The sequence below is a fragment of the Rattus norvegicus genome, chromosome 11 (assembly GCF_021556685.1).
Source record: "Rattus norvegicus strain SHRSP/BbbUtx chromosome 11, alternate assembly SHRSP_T2T, whole genome shotgun sequence".
Lineage (NCBI taxonomy): Eukaryota > Metazoa > Chordata > Mammalia > Rodentia > Muridae > Rattus > Rattus norvegicus.
In genome coordinates, this window is record NC_141544.1 from 82,653,442 (window position 1) to 82,679,457 (window position 26,016).

General features: G+C 52.3%; 1 protein-coding gene and 1 long non-coding RNA gene across 4 annotated transcripts; one reads left to right on the plus strand and one right to left on the minus strand.

Annotated features, from left to right (window-relative positions):
• Nucleotides 1-238: 238 nt before the first annotated feature.
• Meltf (melanotransferrin) lies at nt 239-22,440 on the minus strand. 3 transcript variants are annotated; one of them, XR_015632661.1, is made up of 17 exons: nt 22,274-22,417; nt 20,903-21,057; nt 18,871-18,970; nt 16,945-17,127; nt 15,815-15,971; nt 14,629-14,696; nt 11,954-12,141; nt 11,199-11,379; nt 10,469-10,620; nt 8,850-8,946; nt 7,855-8,049; nt 7,006-7,162; nt 6,842-6,909; nt 4,962-5,149; nt 3,084-3,282; nt 2,351-2,543; nt 239-555 (listed from the first exon to the last, which is right to left on the minus strand). XR_015632661.1 is itself a non-coding variant. In NM_001105872.3 (16 exon segments), coding segments are annotated over 16 exon segments (2,217 nt in total). In that variant the 5' UTR covers nt 22,323-22,440; the 3' UTR covers nt 600-2,463.
• On the plus strand, nt 11,330-13,703 carry LOC120095672 (uncharacterized). Its single transcript, XR_015633533.1, has 3 exons — nt 11,330-11,392; nt 11,875-12,148; nt 12,789-13,703. It is a non-coding gene; the product is annotated as an uncharacterized LOC120095672 (long non-coding RNA).
• Nucleotides 22,441-26,016: the final 3,576 nt, after the last annotated feature.

The window sequence follows — 26,016 nt, forward strand, 5'->3', positions numbered from 1 at the left end:
GGACTACACATATATGTCACCACACCCAGCTACATTGATATATATGTACCCTAGGCTGGCTGCAAACTCTAGCTCATCCTGCCTCAGCCTCCTGCTGAGGGAAGTGCAGTAGGGGCCCATAATTCATGAGAGAGAGGGGCACAGAGGTCAACCTGTATTTCAGCTCAGCCCAGGCCAGAAGTGCCCACTGTGAGGACTATGGGCCTCCTTCCCCACCAGTAAGTTAACAGCGAGCTCGCCAAACAAACGGTGTGGGAATTTATTTCGGAGACACAGGGCAGGGGCAGCAGGATGTTCTTATCCTCCTCTGCATCCAGTCCCCAGAGAAGCGGACACCCAAGAGACTGAGGGGGTGGTGGCAGCTGGCATGAGCCAGGGATGGGGACAGTTAAGGCATTGCGGGGGCCAGAGAACCGGTCCAGATGGGGAACCGAATGGAGGCCGGGATGGCTGGAGTGCAGAGTGGTCCCTGACTCTCGATCTCAGCCAACGGGGCTCTAAATGAAAATGCGTCATCGTGGGTGAGGCAGAGCAGGGCCTGAAGCAGGTAGGTTTCTGAGCATGGAAGAAAACAAGCTGAGTCAGGTGGCAGACAGTTTCTACCAGGATCCAAGCCTCTGCGTATGCAGGGATATTTGGCTTTATTTAAAAAGAAACCAATGTCTTTCTTTAGCACTAACACGGCAGTGGCCCATGGCAATCAGACGTCATTTACAGAGCGCTCTGGAAAAATCACACCTGGAAAGCACACGGTGCAGACATCACACTTTGGGCAGCACGGTCGCCCACACACAGTACACTTCTCACTGTGAAAGCCCTCAGCTCAGGGAAGAATGGATGGCTGTGTACTGAGAGGAGGGGCTTGCTCTCCGAAGCAGCATGGTGACCGGAGATTCCTCAGGACTGTGTGACTCTGGCTGGGACACTGGTGAGCCATGTACGGATCTGTCCCGGCACCCACAGGTGGGGGCGAGCCACTGGGAACCTGGCCTGTCATCAGCATCCTGAGGCCCCCCACACAGACCAAGACGAAAATAACTCCAGGCCCACGCTGCTTCCAGTGTGCTGACGAGGGCTGCTTGATCCTATTTCCTCCCCGTTTTATTTATTAGTTTTAAAGGAACACGATTTGGAGTAAGAGTTGGTAGCTTTGGAAAACTTTTTCTGGTTCTCGAGAGAACAATGGCAAAATGGTGGAGAAGAGGCTCTTCCCTAGGCCTTGGCTCTTACAGCTCTTGGGAACCAGGGACCCTCTCCAAAGATACAACCGGTCAACACGCAAGGTCAGGGGAAGACAGGGTTCTTCCCAATCCCTTGGCTCCGTGGTGTGTCCTAAAGCCCAGTTCATGAAAGGCTCTTATTTTGGGTTAACTCATGCTTCTTCAGACAAGCAGATATGCTCACACAGAGATAAGGGACGTGTGTCCATGTGCGTGCATGTGTGCGTGCATGTGCGCGTGCGCGCGTGCATGTGCCTGTGCATGTGTGTTGATTGTGGGAAGGGGTATATGAAGCAGAGAGAAAGGTAATGTTGAGATTGAGATCAGGAGAGCGAACGGTAGATTCTAGGCGACAGTTTCATTGTGCAGTGAGGTCCAGGCAGGGCAGGGCAAGTCCTGTTTGAGGCAGGAGCTGTTAAGCAGGATAGTTCTCTCCCTGCATCAAGTTCCTCACCCATTAACATTCTTACTAGGAGGGGCACTTCCGTCCTCTGAGGATTTTTGGAGACTTCACCCCCTCAGTACAGCTCTGGCTTTCCTCCCATCCCAGTCTGGCAAAATCTGTTGTCCAGTGGGCTGGGGTCCTTGGTTAGTGTCACAGAAGACAATGACAAAAGCTGATGTGCTCGGCAACCCTGCTCTTCCGAGGGCGTGGCCCGAGCCTTGGTGAGCAAGTGTCCACAGGAGAGTGCGTGGGGTGGGGCAGCAAGAGCAGGGGCTGCTGGCTGGTCAAGGAAGTTGGTGTTGCGCTCCTTCCTTGGCACTCCCCCAACCACGTGACCAGTTCAGAGGCTGGAAGCAGCTCCACGGTTGCCATGGCAACCAGCCTTCTCTCTCTCTCTCTCTCTCTCTCTCTCTCTCTCTCTCTCTCTCTCTCTCTCTCTCTCTCTCTCTCTCTCTCTCCCCTCCCCCAATCCCCCAGCCAGCCGGGAGGTTCCAGGTGGGAGGGAGGCACAGGTTCGCTGCAGGCGCCACCAGTGTGGGAGGAGTGACTGGGCTGCTCGCCAGTCGCCTCAGGTACTGAGGGCTCCGGCAGGTGGGAAGACTTGGCGTTAACAATCATCCTGATTCTAGAAATTTCTCTTTGGGTTAGAATCGCACATCGGAGGGTTGTGCGTGTGAATTCTCACCTTGCCTCTCGCATCGCATCTCGCGCTCTCCTGCAGGGTTAGCTGATTTCCTGGTTTCTTGGGTTGGATTCTGTAGCTTTTCCTGGGCAGGGCGTGGCCTGAAGCAGCCACCTTCAGAGAACTCGCGGGAGGAGGCCTGCAGCCAGGGCCAGCAGGAGCAGGGCCGGTGGGGGGACTCGGTGCACCGCGGCCCCTGGGGGTGGAGGGGTGGGGGGATGACAGGTAGTTAAGGCTGGAAGCACCGGGCCTGTGGGCGGCAGGCTTGGTGCTCACACACAGGCAGCGCTATTTCTGTGTACTCTGCTAGCTCCAGACTCCTTTCTACCCCGACAATCTTGCCTTTCCCTGGGTCTTTACATATGTATTCCCTTCCAAATTCTACTGCATGCATATTTATGTCGTTACCTCAGATCCACCAAAGACTATCATTTCAACTTTTATGTTCATGATCCCAGTCGATTCGGGTCCTCCCTCAATTATCTGCAAGCCTCCCTGTTTGGACCTGGGAGACTTCACCTTGACAGGTTGTTTTTTTTTTTTTTCTTCCCTCCTGGAGCTGAGGACCGAACCCACTGAGGTAAATCCCCAACCCCGACAGTTTTTGAAATAGGAACCTCTTCCTCTGCTTCACTCAGGCCTGGGATATCCTTCAACTTCCTCAGAGTTTTGATTCCAAACCCCTTCATCCCAACGATTCTGGGGTGTCCCAGGGCAAGCGCTGACACAGGCCTACCTGCACCCGAGCACTGCTGAGATAGCATCCCCTCCAGAGCAACCACGTAGTCAGGACCCAGCCAGTCCAGATACGTGGTTTTCTCCCGGACGGGCACTGCTCGGACCGTAGCATCTTTGAAAAGCAGATCTTGGCTGTGGTATTTGGAGGAGTCAAACATTTGGAAACCGTTCTTGTTGTGGTCGTCTCCAAATAGGTCCTGGAAACGTCAAAAAGCAACTGCTGTGTCTAGGCTTACAAAACCTCAGTGGGGTCCCAGAGAGCAAGCACTTCAGGGCTCCGAGTCTTTCAGTGGAAGCCACCCACTTAGCCTCTGTCATAAGGAGTCTGGGAAAAGATTTGCATGGAGGTGCCATCCAAAGACACCCAGAAATGTCCCACCGGACCAGTTCTTGAATAAAGAACTGAAGCAGGAGACATATATAGCAAGAAGGACATGGAAATGGGAGTCGGTGTGGACGCAAGGACTAAGGGCTTGGCTAGGCTTGCGCAGCCCGTCTCAGTCTTTTTGGCAATGCTTTCTCACCATTTTTATGGGCGTCCTTCCCAGAGAGCCAAAGCAAGTTCAGAGGCTTTTGTACTGTCACCAGGGAGTTGACAGTGTCATCTCTAAGCCCCCTCAGTGTCACAGGGGTGACGCCACTTCCTTCCCTGATGGGAATCCTTCCACCAAATGTGCTTTGGACAGCCCCAAACAGCCAGAGGGAGGAGCGACATAATACCAGAACATCTCCATAACGTAATACCCCCACACCGCCAAGCCAGGCGTGGCGGCCTGCTCCTACAGTCCCAGGGTGCAGGAAGCTGAGGCAGAAGGATTGAGAGTTGGAGGATATATCTATATCTATATCTTGGGATATAGATAACGCTGTGAACAAAGGTCGTCTAGAAAATATGCATAGCGTGTGCCCACCGTTAGGTAGTGATCAAGGGGAAAGGACGACGTGGCCATGGCCTTCATCCTTTTTGGAGGGGACTTGTAGGTTCTCCTGAACTCATCAACTCTTTCAGAAAAATATACACCCACACAGTATTCTTCCCCATTTAACTAGAGAGCGTGAGGGACCAGTCAGGGGAGCCATGGGGTTGAAGGAGTTGCTCCTAGAAGAGACTGACTCTGTCGGGAGAATGAGCAGAGCACGTATAATTTCAGTTTAGGAACAGTCCGGCGGCTCCGCTAGTCTATAGTCCTGGTGGCCAAAGGAGGTTGAATTCAGCCTAATCAATGGAGTTGAAAGGGGAGCCAGCAACATGGGGGATCTGAGAGACAGAGGAGATGGTGTTTCAAAGAGAAGGGGTTTGAGGCTCAGGAGAAGAGAGCTGTGGTGTGAGGTCAGGTGCAGTGAGGCCCTGGAAAGTGACCCTTGGATTCAGCAATGTGGGTCATGGTGCCCTTGACAAGAGCGTTTTCAGGGATGTAGTAAGGACTGTCTGGAGTGGTGCTATCCCCAAGAGACCGGGAGAAGAACCGATGGTCTAAGCATGGAGCCAGCTTAAGGAGTTTTACCTTCCAAGGGAGTGGAGGAAAAACTCCAGGGAGGGGCTCTGGGTTTGAGCTCCTGGGCCACCCACCAATAACAGCCGTGTCAAGGGGTGGGGTTGCAACTCTCAGAGATGCCAGGCCAGGAGGGTTAGTTGGCCGCATGTGGCTGGTGAAGCAGCTGTTTATATGTTGCTGAGAATGATGGCCCAGCTGAGAAGGAAAGTTAATGTTGTAGGAGACAGAGGGATGATTGCTGGGAGAATGTCCTGGCTGGAATGAAAACCAAACAATGCCCCCTAGCCTCCTCAGTTTCTTGTGAGTTCTGCTCCAGGTAGGCGGAAGCCACCTTGGGGCTTGGACCCGCCCCTCCCTGAAGTCACTGTGGCTTGGCTCACCTGGGCCTTGTCCAGAAGTCCGTACACAGTGAAGATGTTGGTGTCTGGATGAACCATGACAGCATGGGATGGCATTTGTGCCAGGTTGCAAGCTTGGAACTGGTCTACCTCAGCCCGTGCCCCATTGGGGCACAGTAGTTCATAGTCTTGCCACCTGAGGTGAGAAGCCCAGGGCTCAGGATTGTGACCTGAGGGACAGCATAGGGTGGGAAGAAGGGGGAGAGAAATTCATGAGAGCCTTCACTGGGACAAGGTGGTGATGTCTGGGCATATCCCAAGCTCTGTGGTTGAATGTGACACTGAGGACTCAGTATGACAGGCATGGGTTGCAGCCCCTGCCTATGACACAGGGTGGGGGTGAGGTGGGGGACTGTCACCTCCACTTTACAAAACTTTAGAGTTACAAAACCAGGGAGGGCTCTTAAGAAAATCGTTTTTGAGACAGGCTCTTGCAATATGGCCTAAGCTGGCCTCGAACTATGATCCTCCTGCCTCAGCCTGCAGAGTGCCAGATCTTGATCTCTTTATGGTTCCCTCCCCTCCCCCTGAGCAAGAATTCCTATCTGTGGCTTATGTATGCCCTTGAATCTAGGCACGGGGTGACTCTGAAAGCTAAGTTCTCAAAAGATAGAGGATGTGACATCAGCCATGTGTGTAAGGCACAGTCCCAAGGGCACTGTCTGTGAAGAAGCTCACTCTAACTCTTGGGTGGAGATGGAGACAGGAGTATGCATTTTCTTGCTGGGGACCGAACCCAGGGCTTTGCAGTTGCTAGGCAAGCGCTCTACCACTGAGTATACATTTTCAAGCAGCATGCGGTGATGTTGACGCTGATGACTGCTCTCAGCACTTCCCAAAAAGAGCTACTCCTGGGACTCAGTCACATCATCTTTGTCACTCAGTCTCCCTTTCCAGAGGGAATGCCAGGTGGGTCCCACATAGAGCCAAAGACACTAAAGGGCCCTGGGAGTCACGAGTGTCATGGCAGGTGATCTCCCACTGCCTTCTCCAACACACTACCAGGCTTGGGGAACCAGGCCAGCTCCCTTCTCTAGAGGGTGGGCTCTATGGTTCTGGGTGGGAGGTTGGGCAGGGAGGCCGGGTTATGTCTCTAGCTCTGTTGGGACCATGTCCTGTGACCTCAGTGACCTCTGAGCACTGCATATCAGATCTGAGTTTTAACTACTGAGTTTTCCCCTCAGTGTCTAATTCCTCCCTGCTCAGGGCTGCAGCTGTGCCCTTTGTGGTATCTCTGGAAAGACAGCATGAAGAAAGGGCAAAGACAACTGAGCGTGGGTTTTTGGAATGTCAAAGCCAGGGCACAGCAGGGCAGACAGAAGCGCTAACACTAAGGTGCTGTGGGCACAGACTCCAGCTTTAACACAGACGTGGCTTCTCCACTTGAGTGGGTGCGGGGTGGAAGCCGAGAGGTTCTGTATGTTTTGGGGGACCTGAATGTCTGGGCTTGGGAAGGTGACTGCAGGAAACCCAATCGTTTGTGTGATAAACCTGGTTGGGCCCTGCCTTGGGGAGACTTGAGTGGAGTTCCCTGCCCAGGGTGCTGACCTGCTTCTGACCAGTGATCAGAGGAGAGAGCCCACAGGTCTCAGGGCCCCGTAAATACCTGCAGACCCGCCGAGACGCAGGTGTCACACTGCAGCAGGACATGAATGTGAATTCTGTCCCCAAAATCTGTAAGAACAGACTGTGGCTCCTGGGGGGGCCCTGAGCTCATGGGGTTAGAGGGTTCCAGACTCAGTTTCTCTTGACTGCTGCTCAGACTCTAAACCCAGCAACACCCCATGCCTGGACTGCTCTGGAGGCCTCAACCCCTCACCCCCACTCTTGCTTTTTGCTCCAACCCAAGCTCCCTTGTGTACCATTTGTGTTCTCAAAGACAGTTGTGTGCTTGAGGAAGGCAACGTCCCCTGCATTCTCCACAAGGCACCTGTCACACAAGAGGGTAGGCTAGCCGTCAGAAGGACAGTCCTGCTGCAGGCCCAGGCTAGAAGACCACCTCTGTGCCACAGCTGCCACCAAGTACCTGAAGGCCCCACTGTAGCCGTAGTATCTCTCCTGGCTGCTGCCCACACACTTGTTGCGGCCCTTCTCATCTCCCACGCAGAGCGCGCACAGTGAGGAGGGGTAGTTCTTAGGGTTGTTTACAGGCACACAGCTGGCATTGAAGAACTCGCTCACCGCTGGGGCAGGGTGGAAAAGATGGGGTGAGGGATCAGTAGAAAGATGGCAGAGAGAAGAAGGAGATGGGCAGGCTGCGTCGCCATCCCCACCTTCCCACAGGCCTTGGCCTGAACTTCCTCAGGCATGGGGAAGTCATAATCTTATGATGTAGTCTCCCTATTAGAGCAACTGCCTGCTGTCGGGAGAGAGAATGGCCAATTCTAGTGCTTTCTGTGTGCTTCAAGATAAGAAAAACTGTTTATTTTTCTCTGAGTTATCAGCCAGGAGAGGTGTGTGGCCAGTCAACTCGAGGACCTCACTGGCTTTGGACTGTGAGAACTCGGGTAGAGCTTTGCGTGAGACGTGTGTGGTGGACAACTAGCAAACCTTTCTTATTCTATCCCTGTCTTAGCACTTAGATATTTGGGCACAATAGTGCATATCGAGCTACTTTCCAATGAGGTTTGTAGATGCCCCGGGGCTGCTAGGCATGGGGACAACCCAGGCCCATTCTTGTTGTTCAGTGTAAATGCTAGTTGGATTGAGGGAATGGAAATCATGAAGCTATGGGGGTGGGGATTTCTCCTAGGACCATGTCAAGAACAGGTGACCTGTTAGGGTTGTTTCACAAGGCCCCCAGCCCTCAGAGCTGACCACCTCCCCCATCTGATCCCAGAGAGCTTCAGGATCCGTGTCCCTCAGAGGGAGATACCTGTGAGCACATCACAGTCCTTGGGCCGGATGAAGCCCCGCTGGATGAGGGAGCCTATGGGCACCTCCCAGCCCGCAGGGCTGCCCAAGCCTGGGTGGCAGGAACGCTTGCTGCGAAGCTCATCCAGGGTGAAGGAGTAGGAGCTGTCCCGCCTCACCACAGCCACCACAAAGTAGGAATTACTCCTGTCCTCCTCTGCAGGGAGATGAACATCTTAAAAGGGACCCCTTATCAGAGCTCAATTCATGCCTCAAGTGTCCCCTCCTATTTGTTTGAGAGCTGTGCTGTCTCATCTTGGGGCTGCGTAAGCCCAGGCTGATGTCCCGGGGTCTCCAGGGGTCAGCTGGTGTCTCCACTCTTCACCTGGAACACCCCAGGAGCCCTCACCCATGGCCTTCCTCACACCCAGTTGCTATTTTTTTTTTTTTTCTGTGAGAGGAAAGCAGGCACAGCTGAGACCTGCAGACACATTCTCAAAGCCCGGAGATTTCTCATAGCCAAGCAGAAGGGACTAAATGTCCTAAGGTCTATCCGTAATAGGACAAAGTCAAGCCCAAACCACTGAGGTGTGAATGAGTTCACAAGCAGAGGGCTCCACACATCATGTCAGGGAGAGGGCAAGGTCACCCTTGCAAACTGTGGGGTGGTCTCTGTGTATAGCCTGGGTTGGCTAGTAAGAAGGGCTTTTAGAGTTGTTAAGGAGTTTGAAAGTTAGAAGACTATGACAGGGCTCTGCAAAGACTAGAACAATTCCTTGCCCCTGTCCAGAAAGTCTGTAGACGTTTTGAGTTATGCAAATTGCACAGATGGGTAACTAAGGCCTGGGGTGGGAGGGGCTGGCTTCTCAACAGAAGAGGCCTGGGGTGGGAGGGACTGGCTTCTCACCAGGAGGCTGGCAGAGTGCTCCAGACAGGCACTGAAGCCCAGTTGGAAGTTCTTAGACAGCTTTAGAGTTACAAAAGAATCAGCTACCAGGCAGGGACAGGTATACGCACCAGCATACAGCTCCCCAGCCGCCGGAACCAGGCCATATGCCTTTCCTGCCCTGTAAATGTCTTCGCCCCTCAGAGTCACAGCATCGATGTGCCCAGCCTGCAGGGAACAGAGGGAGGCCCAATATGGCAGGAATTCCTGAAGGTGGCAGGGCTCAGCCCTTATTGGGGAAAAAAGTGAGCCCAGCCTCTCTTCCTTTGGGAATCACTCCAGTTGGGAGAACTCCATTCTGTCCCTACCCTATCCCTTTCTGCATTTGTGAAGATGCCAGGCACAGCAGTTGCTGAAAGGCTAAGGGCAGCCAATACAGGTGGGGGCACCCAGCTCCCGGCAGCTTCTCCAGCTTTTCAAGCATGGCTGCTGAGATTTTCCTACATCCCTCCTTTGCACAGCACCGTTCTTGCCCTACTGTGTAGTCCCCAGGCCTGCGGTCTATCAGCACTCTTCTGTGGGTAGCACACTTCAGGGACAAAACACAGCTGCAATGGTGGACTGGCCCAGAGATTAAAAGATGACAGCCCTGGGGCCTCTGGATTCTCAGGAACAGACTGTACGAAGAAAAGGTGGCAGGCAACTCTTCTCTCAGAACACACTGGACCTCTCCCCCTCCAGGTCACCTACACCCCACCCCACTTGCTCATTCTAAAGCTGTTTGACCCTAGCCTGGGGGTTGTGTGGTAATAAAGCCACAAGTATGACAAACCACAAGAAAGGGGCCAGACTGGGGAAAGAGGGGTCCAGGCGCCCTGAGGGCACCCTGTAGCTGTGGTGTGGGCAACAGGTAGAGGCATTTGTCCCAGTGGGTGCATCTCTAAGGCTTTCTCCTCACTCAGAGAGGCTTTCTGACACCTTCTGTGATACCAGTGAGGACACAGAGGCTAAACCCGTAGACCCAGTCCCAGTCACTGTGTAATTCAGTGAGAGAAGTGGGCGCCCTACTGGACACCATCTGCAGAGCCTGGGATGCCGGAACTGAGGCTTGCTGGGCCTCTTGCTGGGTTTCTGAGGGTGGCTGGGAAGGCTCTGCTCCTCTCTCCACAGGTCTGGGTGCCTCCTGTCGATCGTGTGAAGGCTGTGCAAGGTGGCATTCAGAAAGAGCTACCCAGAGATAGACCAGTCTGCTGGGCATCAGGGAATAGACACCCTCTCCTCCCAGCCTCCCTTTGCCAGGAGAAAGAACTGAATGGGACGGAGCAAAGGCTAGAGTTTTCCTCGTGGGTTAGTGGGTGTCTTAGCAAGTGCTCGGGGAAAAGACCAAAATCAAACGCAGTGAAAAGTATTCTTTCTATCCCTTCATACGTAGGACTCATAGTCTTCCTAGATTCCTCTTAAATTCCTATTTTGTGCAGTAGATCTTCAAACACAGATCTATTTCTAAGTGTGAGTGGCCATGAGAAACGTCTAGCAAATGGTGATCCCCCATTCGCACCATGCATGGGGGAAACAGGTACAGAAGGGAGAAGTGACTTTCTTGGACCGAAGGTCTGTTCTCAGCCAGCTATGGTCTTTCCTCCTGCCTTCCTCTGTGAGTTTGCCATAGGAACCTCTCCAGCCCTGACCACAGAGGCATGAGAGGTGGGGATTATACAAGGTGCCCCCTCCCCAGCCCACAGCAGTGTACCTGGATCTGCTGCATGCAGTGCTCAGGGGACTCGGCTGACACACACTGGATCTCTGGCTTCAGACTCTGGCGGCTGAAGGCCACAGCCATATCGCCACACTTCTGGATCTCGGGCACCGACAACACACACCAGCGCAGGTAGTGGGGCAGCCCTGTGTAGGGTGCACACGGGGGCTAGTACATCAACAGGAAGCCTTTCAAATCAGGGCTCGGGGAAATTCTGGGTCTTCTTAGCCATGTGCCCAGGATATGTTATTCACCCATTTCCTTGTATGGAAAGCTGAGACACTTGAGGCAGACTGGCTGCTGTGTGTTGAACTCGGTCTCACATTCTATTTCCCTGGGTGTAGGTGGGAGATATGTAGGGATGAGGGCTGGAGGCAGGAAGCCCACTTATAGGCTACTGTAATAATCCAGGGACGAGATAACCCCTAAGCCCATAAGGTGAAGGAGGAGGAGTAGGAGGTTGTGGAATGAGAGCCGACAGCACACGATAGTTCTACAACAGGCTCCAAAGACCTGAAGAGCCTTGCAGGGTTCCACAGGCCTCACTGTAGGATTGCTTCCCCTCCACACCTCCAAGCAGCAAGGTAACAGGTTCTCCAGGGGCCACAGGGCACACAGCAGACTGCCTGGATAGGTGTTCTGCCCTAGCAAGCCTCATAGAGAATCCCACCATGTTAGGTCCAGGCAGAGACTCAGCGGCAGGGGAAGGCACAGGAAGACTCACGGTTGGGATCACAGAGCAGCCCCTTCATGGCATGCAGGTATTCCTGGCCCAGCCAGGACTCATAGTTCTGTGTGGCAATGGGCACGAGCTCTAGGGTGGAGTCTTTGAACAGCAAGTTCTTCTGGCCGTAGGCTTTGGAGCTGAACATCTGGAAGCTGCTGTCTTCATGGCTGAACAGAAGCTGCACATCAAGGGTAAAAACCAGGGTGGCGAGGCTGCTGCGGGCCACGTCCCTTCCTCCAGAGTCTATCACCTGTAACTCCTCCTTGTGACCTCAGGCCAGGTGCCCGCTCTGCTGCTTCTCCACAGGGCCTTCCCTGCTGCTGTGCTCTCTCCACCTCTACCTCATCAGCCCCCACCATTAGATCACAGGGCTTGTGGTCCAGATGTAGACGGTTGGAAGCCCCAGTGATGGCTGGGCAGTGGCTGGCATTGCAGGGTCTCTACAAAACGCTGTTCGCCACAGTCAGCCAATGGCACAGTTGCTCTCTTATTTGCTCATTAACTGTGGTTTTGATTCTCGGAGGCACACGTAGGAAGGGCTTCTACTGAGGGCTGCTGAGACTGAGGCAAGCCCACGCTCTGGCTATCCCCCTGCCCTGCCAGCTTGTAAAATACCCACCTCTCACGCTCTCACACTGACCTCGGCTGATGGCCTCATCTGGGTCTCTTCCAGACCGAGCCCTTTTGAACCTTGGTCCTGAGCCCTCACCCCGATGCCCCAGGGTTATTTAGAGCACAACTTTCCGCCTCACCTGGCCTTCGTTGAGCAGCCGGAATATGAGGCCTCCGTCCATGTCATCCCTGACCACCACAGCATGAGCAGGCACCTTGGCCAAGTGGCATCGTCTCCACTCAGTAATGTCAGCCCGGCTGCCGTCCCTGCAGAGTAGCTGGAAGTCCTGTGACATCAGGGCCTTGCCCCAGGAAGGCAGGGTTTTCCCTGGAAGGTAGGAACTGGGGAGTCAGCTCCTGCATTCATAGGGGTGGTGGTGGAAGGGGTCTGGAGGAGGCTGGGTATTTTGGTGGTGGGGACCTAGCACTCATTCGGGGAGCTGTACACCCCGCCTTTTCTGTATACGTTCTCCCTTTCTCCAGTTTATGTTAAGGTGGATTTGAGGGAGTGTGCCATAATACAGCCCACAAATATGGCTACCTAAGGATGGTAAGAGTAAGACTAGAGCTCCTTTGGATGAGAGAGTTAAATGTAGCAAAGAGGCAGGTTGTAGGGGCAGGGGGCCAGGGGCAGGGATCCAGGTTCGGGGGAGAGGGTGCATGGTGCAGGGGCAAGGGGTAGGTGTAGGTGTAGAGGAGAGGGTGCATGGTACAGGGTCAGGGTGCAGAAGGCACAGCAAATCACCTCTGACAGACTCTCCTCAGAGCTGTGGCCCCAAGGGAGAAGGGTAATCCCCCAAACTTTGCCCAAAGCTCCAAAGGTTACTATTTTGGTTTATTCTCCCTGATGGTCATTTTTCTAACCCACTCATGCTACAGTGTTGATTGAAAAACAAGGTAGAATATAAATTTTACATCTATCATGTGTGTGGGTATTTAGCATGTGTGTATGTCTATGTGTCACATGTGTACCAGGTACCCACGGAGGCCAGAAAAGGGCATCAGATCCCTGGAAGCAGAGTTATAGATCAACACGAGGCACCATGTGGGTGCTGGGAGTTAAACCCAGGTTCTCTGGAAGAGCAGTGATCTCTACGGTCCCTGAGACTCACTATGTAGCCTCGCTTGGTCTGGATCTTGCTATGTAGACCAAGCTGGGCTATAGTTCCTGAGTGATGGATTGAAGGCCTGCATCAGCCTGTCTGGCTTGGTTTCCTTCTTCTTTCTTTTTTGAATGCAGAAGTGCTGAGTGTTGGACAGTGTTTACATAATTGAACCTGGCATGTCTTTGGCCAATTATTTAAAACACAAAGAGAAGGAAGAGCAGGCCATGGTGGCAGCTGGACATGCCTACAACCCTAGCACTTGAGACCTGCCCTGGGAGGTTTATAACCTAGACTACACTTTGTCTGTCTGTTCGTTTTGTATGACTAACCTCCGAGTCTGTATTCAGGATATTTTGTTTTTGTAGGGCTGACAATTCTTTGTGCTTTAAGACCCCCCGTTTTAGGGCTGGAGAGGTGGCTCAGCGGTTAAGAGCACTGACTGAGGGGTTGGGGATTTAGCTCAGTGGTAGAGCGCTTGCCTAGGAAGCACAAGGCCCTGGGCTCGGTCCCCAGCTCCGAAAAAAAGAAAAAGGAAAAAAAAAATTAGCGATTTCCATTAACTGGTGAGCCATGATGAGGAATGGGATTACACTTGAGATAAATGGTTAATAGAAACAAAAAACAAGCAAAAACTTTGTAAGGTATTAATATGATCTCCAAAGTTAACTCTAACAGAAACAACATTCTACTAATCTGAAACTAATTCAACAGTTATACTTGTATGTGACCTGGTTCTTAAAGTACATCTAATTTAATAAAAAAATAAAAATAAATAAAAATAAAACTCTAGAGGCTGATAACTGTTTCAGCGGTTAAGAGCACTAGCTGCAGGGTTGGGGATTTAGCTCAGTGGTAGAGCGCTTGCCTAGGAAGCGCAAGGTCCTGGGTTCGGTCCCCAGCTCCGAAAAAAAGAACCAAAAAAAAAAAAAAAAACCAAAAAAACCAAAAAAAACAAAAAACAAAAACAAAAAAAAACCACTGACTGCTCCTCCAGAGTCCTGAGTTCAATTCCCAGCAACCACATGGTGGCTCACGACCATCTGTAATGGAATCTGATGCCCTCTTCTGGTGCGTCTGAGGACGGCTACAAGGTACTCATATATAATAAATTTAAAAAAAGACCCCCATTTTAGAAATAGACAAAACGACTCCCGAAACCCAGACAACCATAAAAACAAGAAATGCAACCAAAAGCAAAGAGGGTAAGGCTCGCACATGCTAACCAGGCAGAGTTGGTGGGAGAAAGCTAAATCTTGCCGCACATAATCTCAACTTGAGTTTAGGAGGGAAAGCTGCCTACTGATCTTCAGGTTCCACACCGAGGGACTGTTCCAGCTACGCAGGTAATCCTAGCACTTGCCTGCAATCCTCCTGCCTCGGCCACCCAAGGGCTGGGATTATAGTCACATGGCACTGTCTGCCTGAGAGTTCTAAAGGTCAGCTACTACAAAGTTAAAAATGAAACAAATAAGAGAAACCATATCAGAACAAACCATCTAAAGCAAGACTGTCCAGGGAAAGGACAGGCCACAGGGGAAAGGCCAGGAAGGGACAGGACAGCCTGCTCAATGCCACACAATTAGAGCAGAGCCTTGCTTGCCCGGACCAAGCAGGACTGCCGACGGTGAGACCGGCCTTAGCTCTGTTGGTAGACTGTGGGACTTGTCCAGAGTTCCCCAACCTGGGCAGCTGAGCCCGACCCTCCTCACCATCAGTGTTCTCCAACACTGTGCTGTGCTTCACGAAGGCCACATCACCGGCTCCTTCCGCCAGGCACCTGTGTAGGAGAAGCCGTGAGCCCGGGCGGGGCATGACTCCTGCTACTGCCGCTCCATCCCGCCTGACCCTGCTCCGGCCCTTCAATCCCTCCTAACTTCTACCCTGGGGGTTTGAGTAGCGCTGTAGGGGGTGACCCTAAGGGGTCTATTTTACAGTTCTGCAGTTCTGGGGCCTGCTCCCAGATGGTTGGCTGTGTGGCTTTGCCAGGTTGTAGACTCATCCTAGCCATCGTGTGTCCTGTGGGCCAGGAAGGCAGGCAGGGTGGGGCTTCTCTGAGGATTTGGGGTCTCTTACAGTCAGTGCAGGTTCCGTGCTGCCTCCCTTGGCCTCCTTTGGCAATCCAAAGTCCAGACAACCCAAGGTATTTAGAAGAGGATTCTGATACAGGGGACTGGACTAGAAGGCTTCTCATGCCGTACCCAAATATTCCAAGTTAAACAAAAAACGGCGACTTTCATATATTCTCCCAATATGGGAGGCAGGTTGGGAACTACTGGTTAATGGTACTTCTTGGGTCCCCACAGACAGAAAATTAGCAGACTGGACTGGCGTGGGGGTTGATATCAGAATGGAGGCCTTGGAGGGCACAAAGTAGAAGGGGCAGGGACATGGGGAAGCCAGGGACATGGGGAAGTAGTAAGGACTTCTGTGGTTAAAACCGTGTTTCCTGGCCACCAATAAGCCTCCCACCCTGGGTGTGGACTGACTGACTGCTACAGGGACTGGGAACCCTCCTGGAGACATGGGATTAGACACGAGCCCTTAAGACTCTTCAGTCATGGAAACTAATGTGCCTGTCAGGACCAGCATAGAGAAAGGCCAGCTCTGGTGTCCAGTAACATCTCACTGCCCTCCCGGATGCTCAGACATCAGAATGGGGCCCCAGGAGCAGCCTGAGATGGCTTTTTCCATTCTCCTTGGTCAGAGACTTCCCTTTACTAAATACACCAAACTTGTTGACTTTGTGAGCAAATTCAGCCTGGACCCTTCCTGTCTCATGTTTATAAACGAGCACAGTTCTGCACAAAGGGCTCTTTGATGCCCTGCAGCCCACAACCACTTCCCTGCACCCCTTAGCTTCTCTTGCTGCACCCTGCCTCCCCCAGGCCCCCTCACCGGAAGGCTCCGCTGTAGTCATAGTATCTCTCTAGGGGACTCTTGTCACACACATTGTGCCCAGAAGAGTCACCACGGCAGAGGCGACAGAGGGACTCGGAATGGCTGGTTTCTCCCGCTCCAGGGACACAGCTGCCCCCAAAATAATCGCCAACGGCTGTGGAAGGAGCAAAGAGAGGTCACTGACCCCACCCTGGAGAGTCAAGAACGGCATGAGCCCAGTCACCAACTTTCAGAGTCAAGTGAAGAAACTGGGAGACTGGGTCACATCAGTGTTCCCAGACTGGGACCTGGGTGGGGCCGTTGCTGTGGCTGAGAAATAAAAGAGTTTTCTCTAAATGTCTTCACAGGACAACTGAATGCGAACTGGATTCTGTTCTCACTGTAGAGTTCATTTTGAAACCAGGGGCCAGCAATCTTACCAAAAGACGGGGAGGGGTTGGAGAAGCCGCCTGGGCAGTTAAGCCTCTGAACTGCAATTTTCGTGGAGTTTGCTTTGTTTTCTCTTTCCTTCATTAATAAGGCTCCAGAAACACGTTTCCACAAATGCTTGCCCTCATGACTGGTAATTGGCCACCCTGAGAGGTTACGGATTTAGGATATCCCGGGTTGTCAGTTACACCATGGCTAAACCCACAGTCACTTGGGGCTTTTATGGGTGAATTCAGCAGCTTGTCTGGGTCCTGAAAATGTAGTTCTCTCCCGAGAGCTCGGGATACATGTCTAGACAGAAACCACCCTCAGCAGCCCACACCAGGTCGATCTCTTCTTGGTCCTGTTCCTATAACTGTGATTGGGTCTTGCACCAGGCTGTGTTGCTTGGGACAAGGGAATAAGCTAGCCTGAGTCCTGCTCTGTAGTAGCCAATCAGTAGAGTAGAGGGCGTGGCTTCGCTGGTGGCAGTCAAGGAGGCTCCTGAAGGAGGTGGGGCTTTGCAGGTTCCCAGGGGGCGGGGAGGGGGCGGGGGAGAGGAAGTGAGGGATGGAGGGAGGGAGGGAGAGACAGAGAGAGACAGAGACAGAGATATAGAGACAGAGAGAGAGAGACAGAGAGACAGAGACAGTCAGACAGACAGACAGACAGAGAGACAGAGAGAGGAGCTGGCTTCAAGCTGGTCCTGAAGTTCTCACCTTTGAGCACATCGCAGCCCATCACTGACAGATGGCCAGTCTCTACGAGGTAGCCGACAGGCACATTCCAGCCCACAGTCCGGTTAATGCCAGTGTGGCAGGACTTGACGCCCTTCAGGGTGTTGATGGTCACATTGGAATTCCTCCTGACCACAGCCACCGCATAATAGGAAGTCCCAATGTCTAGGAGGCAAGAAGTGAGGGGTGAGGACAGCAAGGGCTGTGGGAGACGGTCTTCAGTGGAAGTGTGTGTCTGCGTGCGCATGTGTGTGCATGCGTGTCTGTGCATGTACAGATGAACACGCACATGTGTGCTTGGTTTTCCATCACACAGCTGACAGGCAGGATCTATCTCATCTTACCACAAGATCCACCCCTACAACGCCCCTCCTCCTCCTCCTCCGCCTCATGAACTTGGAGAGAGACAAGTAATTCATTCGACCGCTCCCGTTTTCTTTCTCAAGCCATCTGGCCATAGCTGGGTCTCCATTTGCTCAAGTCAGGGGCGCCTTCGGTTCCCAGAAGCACTTAGGAGAACTTGGAGGTTTGAAGGAGGGAGGGGCACCGTGGTTCTGGAGAGAGGATGGCTGAGGGAGAAGCCCAAGGTGCTCCCCGCAGTAGGACAAACTATGTCAAGGTGCTAAGCAGTGGGGAGACACAGGGAGTGTGGTGTGACCTTAAGTCACTCAAGACCCCAAATAGCTCTCACTCTGTTGGTTCTGCAGCTGCACGAGACCCCGGGGCCGCTGTGGAGAAAGACCAATCAGAAAAGGCATAACAACTCCAGAGACTCTCCTCCTCCCTACCTCCTCTCTTACACACTGTGTGGTCATGGGACAATCAGAGCGCACTTGGGTTTGAGAAAATAAAGCGGCGGCCTCTCTTGTTAGTTTCTAGAGCCATCAAGGCCTCATCCAAGCTCTGCCCCATCAGGCTCCCCTCTGCCCTCCTCTGGAGGCTCCCTGGCACCTCTTTCTTTTGGCTTTTGTTCTTCATAGCCCTTGCCCTGTGAGGAACTGGGCTTTGGGGTGCATGTTGGGTCTCTAACTCTTGCCTTTGAATCAGGGCTTCCCAACCGGGGAACAGGTTAACCAGGGGACAGTAGGTGCTCAAAGGGGTGCCGAGCTAACCCCTATGCTAGGGGCCAGTGATCCAGGGCTGTTGGTGGCCTTCAAGGAAAGACTCCCTGTGCTGGACTATGTGCCACGGGACTGTCACAAATTCAATTAGCAACCAGCCGGAGGGTGAAGAGGCTGGGCAGAGGCTCCATTTGGGGTCAGTAAGGCAAAGAAATCAGGAGGCCTTAGGCTCATGGAGGTGAATCAGAGCTTTAGTGACAGTTCAGAGGCCTTTGCAAAGATGGGAGGGGCCCAGGAGCGCAGGAGAGGACTGCATCGCTGACCGCAGAGGCTGGGCCTTGGATGAGCTGAGGAAGACAGACAGAGCGGGTCCAGACAGAGGGTCTAGCATGGAAGGTACATCTGCTGTGAGACATGGGTTGGAGTGAGGAGCCTGCTCCAGCTGTGGTGTTCCTGCTGGGTTCTGCCCTCCCCCTCCCCCCTCCCCGCCCCCACAAGCTGCCTCTGACAGGGGCACTGAAGTAAGTGTATATCTGGGAGCCTTGGTCACCAGGCAACTGCCTATTGGATTCCACCTAACTCTGCCCCAGGCCGGGTACTGCCCCTTAGTAAGGACAAAAGCAGGGGTGGTATTGTCGGGCCACTCAGGGAAGACAAACTCAGCTTCCAAGTCCCTGGTTCCCCCACCTAAAGGCTCCAAGTGAGAACGAGGGGGCTCTCAGAAGGGTTTTCCGGCTGGACCCCCAGAAGTGTTCTATGGAGCTAATGACCAGCTAGGGCTTCAGGGTCACATGGCTGGCTGACTTCTGTGAGGGAACTTTGCTTCTTCCTGCCCCTGACCCCTTACCTTGGTCATAGACTTCACCCACCACTGGCTTCAGGCCATACTCCTTGCCAGCCTGATAGATGGCTCCTCCATCCAGGGTGATGGCATCCGCTTTTTGGTCCTAATGGAGAATGAAGGTAAGTCAGTCCACTCAGCCAGCACTCCGTGCGTGACACCCTTAGGCAGCCCAGAGCCCCTCAAGAAGCGTGGGAGGGCTACATGGCTCTCTTCATCTGGCCCAGGAGCCTGGCCTTGGCCCTACTCTAAGGGTCCAGGGCTTCCTTTATCAGGCCAAGAGCTCACGCTGCTGTGGTAACCTGTGCTCTTTAAGAAGTCAGCTGTGGGCTGGAGAGATGGCTCAGTGGTTAAGAGCGCTGACTGTTCTTCCAGAGGTCCTGAGTTCAATTCCCAGCAAGCACATGGTGGCTCACAACCATCTGTAATGGGATCTGATGCCCTCTTCTGAGAGTGACATTGTATTTACATACATATGTATTTACATACATAGAATAATACATAAAAAAAAAAACAAGTCAGTTGTTACAGGCTCATGACTGATGTGCCCAGTGAGGAACCAGTAGGTACAAAATGAAGCTATAGCAAAAAGTCGTCTCTTCACGGTGATGTTCTCAGCTTCTCGCCCCAGTCCCTAGCCAGTCTCCCGCCAAGATAGCTCATGAAGGAGAAAGCTGAGAGGAACTGTCACTCATTGCTGCCTTCTGCCCTCAGAGAGGGTTGGCCTCACTAGATGATTAGTTTGCAGAGGCCTCCCGGGGGCCAGACTGCAATGGAGACCTCAGTACCTGTTCCGTGGTGCCTACCGTTCGCCATCCCGTCCTGCTGAGAATGGTTAGTACTATTTTTTTTTTTTCTGGGACCTGAGGACCAAACCCAGGGCCTTGTGCTTGCTAGGCAAACGCTCTACCACTGAGCTAAATCCCCAAACCCCTTGGTTAATACTAACTTAACAGGTCTCCCATCACCCACACTTGCCTACCCATCTCAGTTTCTCAGGGCTCCGGAATGAGGGTCTCTTCTCCTGGACCTTACAAATCTCATTCTGGAAAGTTCCACGCAGTGAGCGACCACTATGGGACATGACGTCACTGTGTTGGCTAGTTTTTTTTTTTTTTTTGTTTGTTTGTTTTTTTAACTTGACACTAGCTAGTCATCTGAGAAGAGGAAAACTTTGCCATCAGATTGGCTTGTGGAGCATTTTCCTGATTGGTGGTTGATATGGAAGGGCCAGCCCAGTGTGGGCGGGGCCATCCCTGGGCTGGTGTCCTAGGTTGTATAAGAAGGCAAACTGAGCGAGGCCAAGAAGAGCAAGCTAGTAAGCCGCATTCCTCCATGGCGTCTGCTTTAGTTCCTGACACGAGGTTTCTGCCTTTAGCTGCTGCTCTGTCTTCCTTTCATAATGGACTGGAAGCTGTAAGCTTCCAGGTTGCTTTTGGTCATGGTGTTTATCGCAGCAGTAGAAAACCAAGCTAGGCCTGGGAGGTGGTGGCACATGCCTTTAATCCCAGCACTGAGGAGACAGAGGTGAGGGTGGGGGGTCTATCTCTGAGTTCAAGGCCAGCCTGGTCCACAGAGTACGTTTCAAGACAGACGGGGTTACAAAGAAAAAAATCCTGTCTTGAAACAAAAAATGAATAAATAAATAAATAAATAAATAAATAAATAAATAAATAAATGGAAAAGCCAGCAAGCAAGGACTGTCACTACGACTTGCTCTCTCCCCCACGAGGGGGTAGCATCCCTGTCCTCATCCTAGAAGGGCCATTGTGCAAGTGAAGTCCCACCAGGGGTTTTCTCCACTTCCTCCTTCCGCCCCTGGTGCCCATCTGGACTACAGCCCCTCCTCACCTCCCATTTGGCAGGAAAAGTTCAGGCGTTTGCTGCTAGGGAAACTCGGGAGGAGATTGTATCAGCCAACCCTGGCAGAGGAACGTGGCCTCTTTCCCAGTGAATAGGACCGTTGTGCATTCCTCCTGAGTCAGAGCCCTCTTGTCTGGGCCAGGAGTGGGGAACAGTCAGAAGGGAGAGGCCTCACCTTGATGAGCTGGACGCAGTGGTCAGTGGAGGTGCCCTGGACGCAGAGGAGGGAGGGCTGAATTCCAGCTCCCTGGAAAGCCTTGCTCATGTCCTTGCATTTCTGCTGTTCCGGGTCTGAGATGGTACACCACTGCATCTCCATCACACAGAGGACTGCGGGGCAGGACAGCGTTTCCTCATGTAGCCCGCCTACCCGCCATGCCACTGTGACCCCACCAGCCTGTATGGCCAGTCCCCTGACACACAGCCTTGCACTCCCAAGGCAAGGCAATCAGACAGAGGCAGGGTAAATCTGTGCTATGGGCTCCAACCACAGTGCATAGTTTTGCAGATGGGTGGCTCATACCCTAGCCCACCACAGGGCAGTGGAAAGTCCCTGTCGAAGAGTGAGCACTGTCCCCATGTCTCAACAGGGGGTGATGGCCAGCAAATTCCTGTCTCTTTCTCAATGGTGCTGTCCCAGATCCCACCCCAGCTGTGTCCCTGTCCCTCCACCTAAGAACTAGGCTTCATACAGAGGGAATAACTGTGGTGCCCTGACATCTGCGTTGGGGCAGAGTCAGAGGCCCCTGTGCGCAAGCAAGGGAGGCTGAGGGATGGGTAGGTGGTTCAGGTTTCTGCTCCTGTAACTGGTGATGTCAGGAGACTTATCAGGTCAGACCCCACCTTCAGTTAGAAGACAACGTATGCAGAGCTGGACACACAGGTCCTATGTGTAGGCTTCCTTTTGCTCCCCTTGACCTGACCAGGTCAGAGTCCTAGGGCGTGTCCCAGCAGGGGCCCAGAGAAAGGGGTTCCAGAGCTCCTCGGGGTTGGTGACTGCAGTCAGGACTTTCTGGAGGCCTATGCATCTGCAATTTGCCTTTGGGGCTGTATTTTCATCCGGGGCCAGGTCCTTTCTGCTAACAGCCTGCCTTCCATCTCCATCAAGGGTCAAACTGTAGCTGCCTCAGTCTGGCGACCACTTGGACATTCCACTGCCTTAATCCGCAATGGGGCTCAGAGCATTCAGTCCTTGCCCCCGAGGCTCCTCCCCTCCTCCTCCTCCTCCTCCTCCTCCTCCTCCTCCTCCTCCTCCTCCTCCTCCTCCCCCTCCTCCCCCTCCTCCCCCCTCCTCTTTTCCCTCCTCTACCATCAGGGTTGCCTGTGTCCTGTCCCCTAAGCTCCCTCCCACCTTCCATACCAGATTTCCCCTCCCCTCCAGGACTTCTTCCCTGACATCTGGCATGAGTTTTTGAGGCCTGGCTCAAGGCTGCCTCCTTTAAGAAGCCCGCCTTCGGGAAGTTGCACTGAGCCCTGGTAGGTGCGAGGGGACTGCAAGCATAGCACCACTGCTTTGCCCCATACCCTCCCTCAGGGACACTCTCACCAGTGCGCAGGGACAGGAGTAGCCAAAAAGTCACGCTCAGGAGCCTCATGGCAACGTTGGGTTGGCTGGGGTGCTGGCGGGTCCGTCCTGGCTTCCTCCTCCCTGGTCTCTTTGGCCCTTCACTATTTAAGCGCAGTCCTGGAAGAGTCCACGCCCCTCAACACACCCTGCACTGAACACCTAGGCTGACCAGCATGGCCTTGGCTTTCTCTCTGGCATCCCCTGCCTCCTCCGCCCCCTGCCGGCCGGTACAAGAGTTGCTGACCCGACTTAGCTATTCCCTGGCTTTCCGTCCTCAACAATTTGCCTTCCAGACCATCTTTTTCTCTGCTAGAGGACCCCAATGTCACATCCCTGCTGGACAGGGACAAATTCAGAATTGGAAGGAAAAGAAGTCGGAAGGTCAGAGTCTGAGCTTGGGGAAAGCTGGTCATCTGATTCACTGCCGCCTCCCTTCACACGCAATGCACACAGGATCTGGAGACTGGAGACTGGAGGATGGATCCAGGGTTTTGTAGACATTCTCGGAGACTCATCTCTTAGGTGACTCTAGACCATGTCAAATAGGCAGTTAACACTATTACAGAATTTCTCAGTGTGGGTGGTGACACTTTATAACTGTTAACAAGCTGCTGAGGGGAAAGTGATGAGACCAGCGTAGACTGGGACCAGGCTGCTTGCTCCCTGGGGCATTCCTGAGCAGCTGCAGTAGTGTGGTGAGGGCTAAGGCCTGACCAGGGATCTAGTCCTCTGTGTGTGTGTGTGTGTGTGTGTGTGTGTGTGTGTGTGTGTGTGTGTGTGTACGTGCGTGCACCTTTAGATATTTTTCATAATTTTATTTACTTTTCTCTGTGTCTTTGTGTTTGTGGAGGCCAGAGGACAACTTGTGGGAGTCAGTTCTCCCCTTACACCATGTGGATTCCGGGGATCAAACTCAGGTCATCAGGCTTGGCAGCAGTTGAGAGCACGGAGGTCCTTGTGCTCACTGAAAAGCACTAAGAGACCCAGGCATGTTAATCACACAGGGATGTCTCCTTAATGGGAGAGATAAAAATCAAATACCTGCATTCCATCCAGAAAGCTGAGAGTGGACTTTGTTAATGACCTGGTGACCGTTCTGCTATCTATGGAACACCTGAATTCCCCAGAATGACTATCCCAGACTCTTCTGGATGTCCTAGGCTGTTACCCATTCTTAGGGGAGATGTCACATGCACTTTATGGCCTGCTGACCTTTATGCTTCAGTCTGGCTCTCTAGGCCTTTTAGCCATAGAACCCACCCTCGTGTTCAAATGTACTTTGTAGAACGGTTTCTATGTAGTCACACCTTAAGCTATCTTGAACACATGGAATTGGACGGATGGGACTTGTTGCCTGGAAACCCTTTCCCACGTTGTACTGTGTTTAAATGTGCTGACAATGAGGCGCCTGGCATTAGACGCCCTGAAGTCTGAGTCAGGTTGGTGAAGTCGATTTGCACTGAGTGTTCACTCTTCTCTCTTCACACAGTTTTGTTCCCTGGATGGCACCATCCCCCACACTTCTGCTCATGGTTCAAGACCAGGTAGCCTAGATTTTGGCTAGGCAATCTCACAGAAGCATGGTCCCCGAGGTTCTGGGAATGGGAATTTACAGAGCTGGGAAGTGACGAATGAGTAGCCCTGTTACCATCACAACAGCTCTCAGTCCTGTTTTACTGGACTCGACCTCCAACGCTTCAATCAGCAGGGCACCATTCGACCTGCCCAAGTCTGTTATTGTTCTGCTGGTCTAGGCTGAGCGCAGAATGTCAGAGTGCTATGCCCTCTTGGTCCCTACTGCTACCTATGCTAAAATATCAAAGGATGTGTTAGAGGGACAGTTGGCGGAGAAAGATCCGTCCACCTACAAAGCCCCATCCAGCTGTAGATTTGCTCTGACCCTCCCTGCCCTCCTTCCTCATCTGGTGGCAGCTGGATCAGCCAGGGACAAACTGTGACCCCCTTGGTGGTTTAAAGGTCTGTTGCAATCATTGCCTGGGAGCCAAGATGGGTATGGGCCTGGATCACAGTGATGCCAGCAAGAAACGTAGGATGCTTGGGAATAGTTAGTAGCATTTGGTGACTGAAAAGTTGGGACACGTCGAAAGCACCTGTTTGAAGTTGAGGTCCCTGGAAGAGCATCTGTGGATGGGGCCATGGTTAGTCCCAGGGAGAGAAAAGCTGAATTAGTGTCAGGTAAAGCCGACCCAAACCAAGCATGAACGTTCAGAGAAATGGAGCTATCCTCAGAAAACTGTCTCTTCCAGTCTTAAATACCACTAGGGAAGTAGATATTTTTAATTAAACGACTCACAAGGTTTAGAAAATCTTTTTGTAGAGACTCCCACTGTGGGGCATATGGAGCGATCAGGCACACTGCTGTAGCTGCTCCATTCAGCCCAATTCCAGCCCAGAGAGTGGCTCAGAGATTAGATCACTCATCTTCCTTAGAGAAAGTTCCACCGTGCACTCATTAGCAACTTTCACATGGCAATTGTCTGGGAACTGACTTCCACGTATTTACATTACCTGTACAAGGTAATAATTTATGAGTTTTTGTTCATATTCCATATAGTTCTTTAGAAAAAATTTACAGTACAAACTGTTCAAACAAAACCTATTACTGACCACTTACTGTTTGAGGCAGAGGTTAAGTGTAAGTGCAAATGTCTGTGTTGGATAAATACTAAGATTCCCAAGGGTCAGTCCAGAGCCAAACTGAAAAACCAAAACAGAGGTGGCTGAGGACTGTGTCTGCAAACTGTACTGTTCGCCAGGGAGCCAGCTGATGAAAGGGTCCTTAAATACATGGCAGTTGAGTCCTAATGCTATAAATCATGTAGTAGAATATTTAAAACCCACAGGGTTACTACCCAAAGAAATCAGGCAACTAATATGTATGGGAAACAAGGTTTAACCATTGGAGTTTTTGAACTCCAACAAGTTTGCAAAAACAAATTTACTGAAAAACAAAACAAAACAAAACAAAACAAAAAAAACAACAAAACAGACCAGTCTCTCGGGAATGGTTTTCCTAGTGGGATGCCTTGTTGTTTGTTTGTTACTTTGACCACAGCCACCTTCTGGCATCTTTGGGAATTAGCTCCTGGATCCCTGTGGGGTACCGAAACGGAACAGAGCTGGGCGTTCCAGTAACCCAGGTGACCTGAGTGCTTTGGAAACTGAGCGATATGCAAATGCAGCACCACTTTCTTGGGACTTGGGCACCCACAGATTCTCCTGTATCTTGGAGGAACCCTCTCCTCAGATACTGAGGCAGGAAGTAGGAAAAGGGAACAATTGGCATTCACAGCCATGTTTCTGATAGCCACGGTGTGGCCTTCTGAAGGCATATGCATGCTTTTCACTGGAATTATTTCAATGTACTGACATTTTTTTCATGTGTGTGTGTTGTGAGCACAAGTGTGTTTGAACGTGTGTGGAAGCTCCTGCCGCTATGGAGGTCAGAGGTGGATGTTGGGAATCTCCCTCTGCACCCAGGCAGAGTGCCACTTTAGCCAAAGCTAACCACTTGTTCTAGGGATGTTGCTCCAGCCCTCACCGTCCTCTGGTCTTTCCCCAGTCCTCTGCTGACCACTTCTATTGGTTTATAGACACTAGGAAAACCAGTGTGAAACTCCACCATACTGGTACCTGCCCTGCAGGGTTTCAGTATTATCAAGCTGTCTGACCAGCTCTGCTCAGCAGACAATGTTTTGACA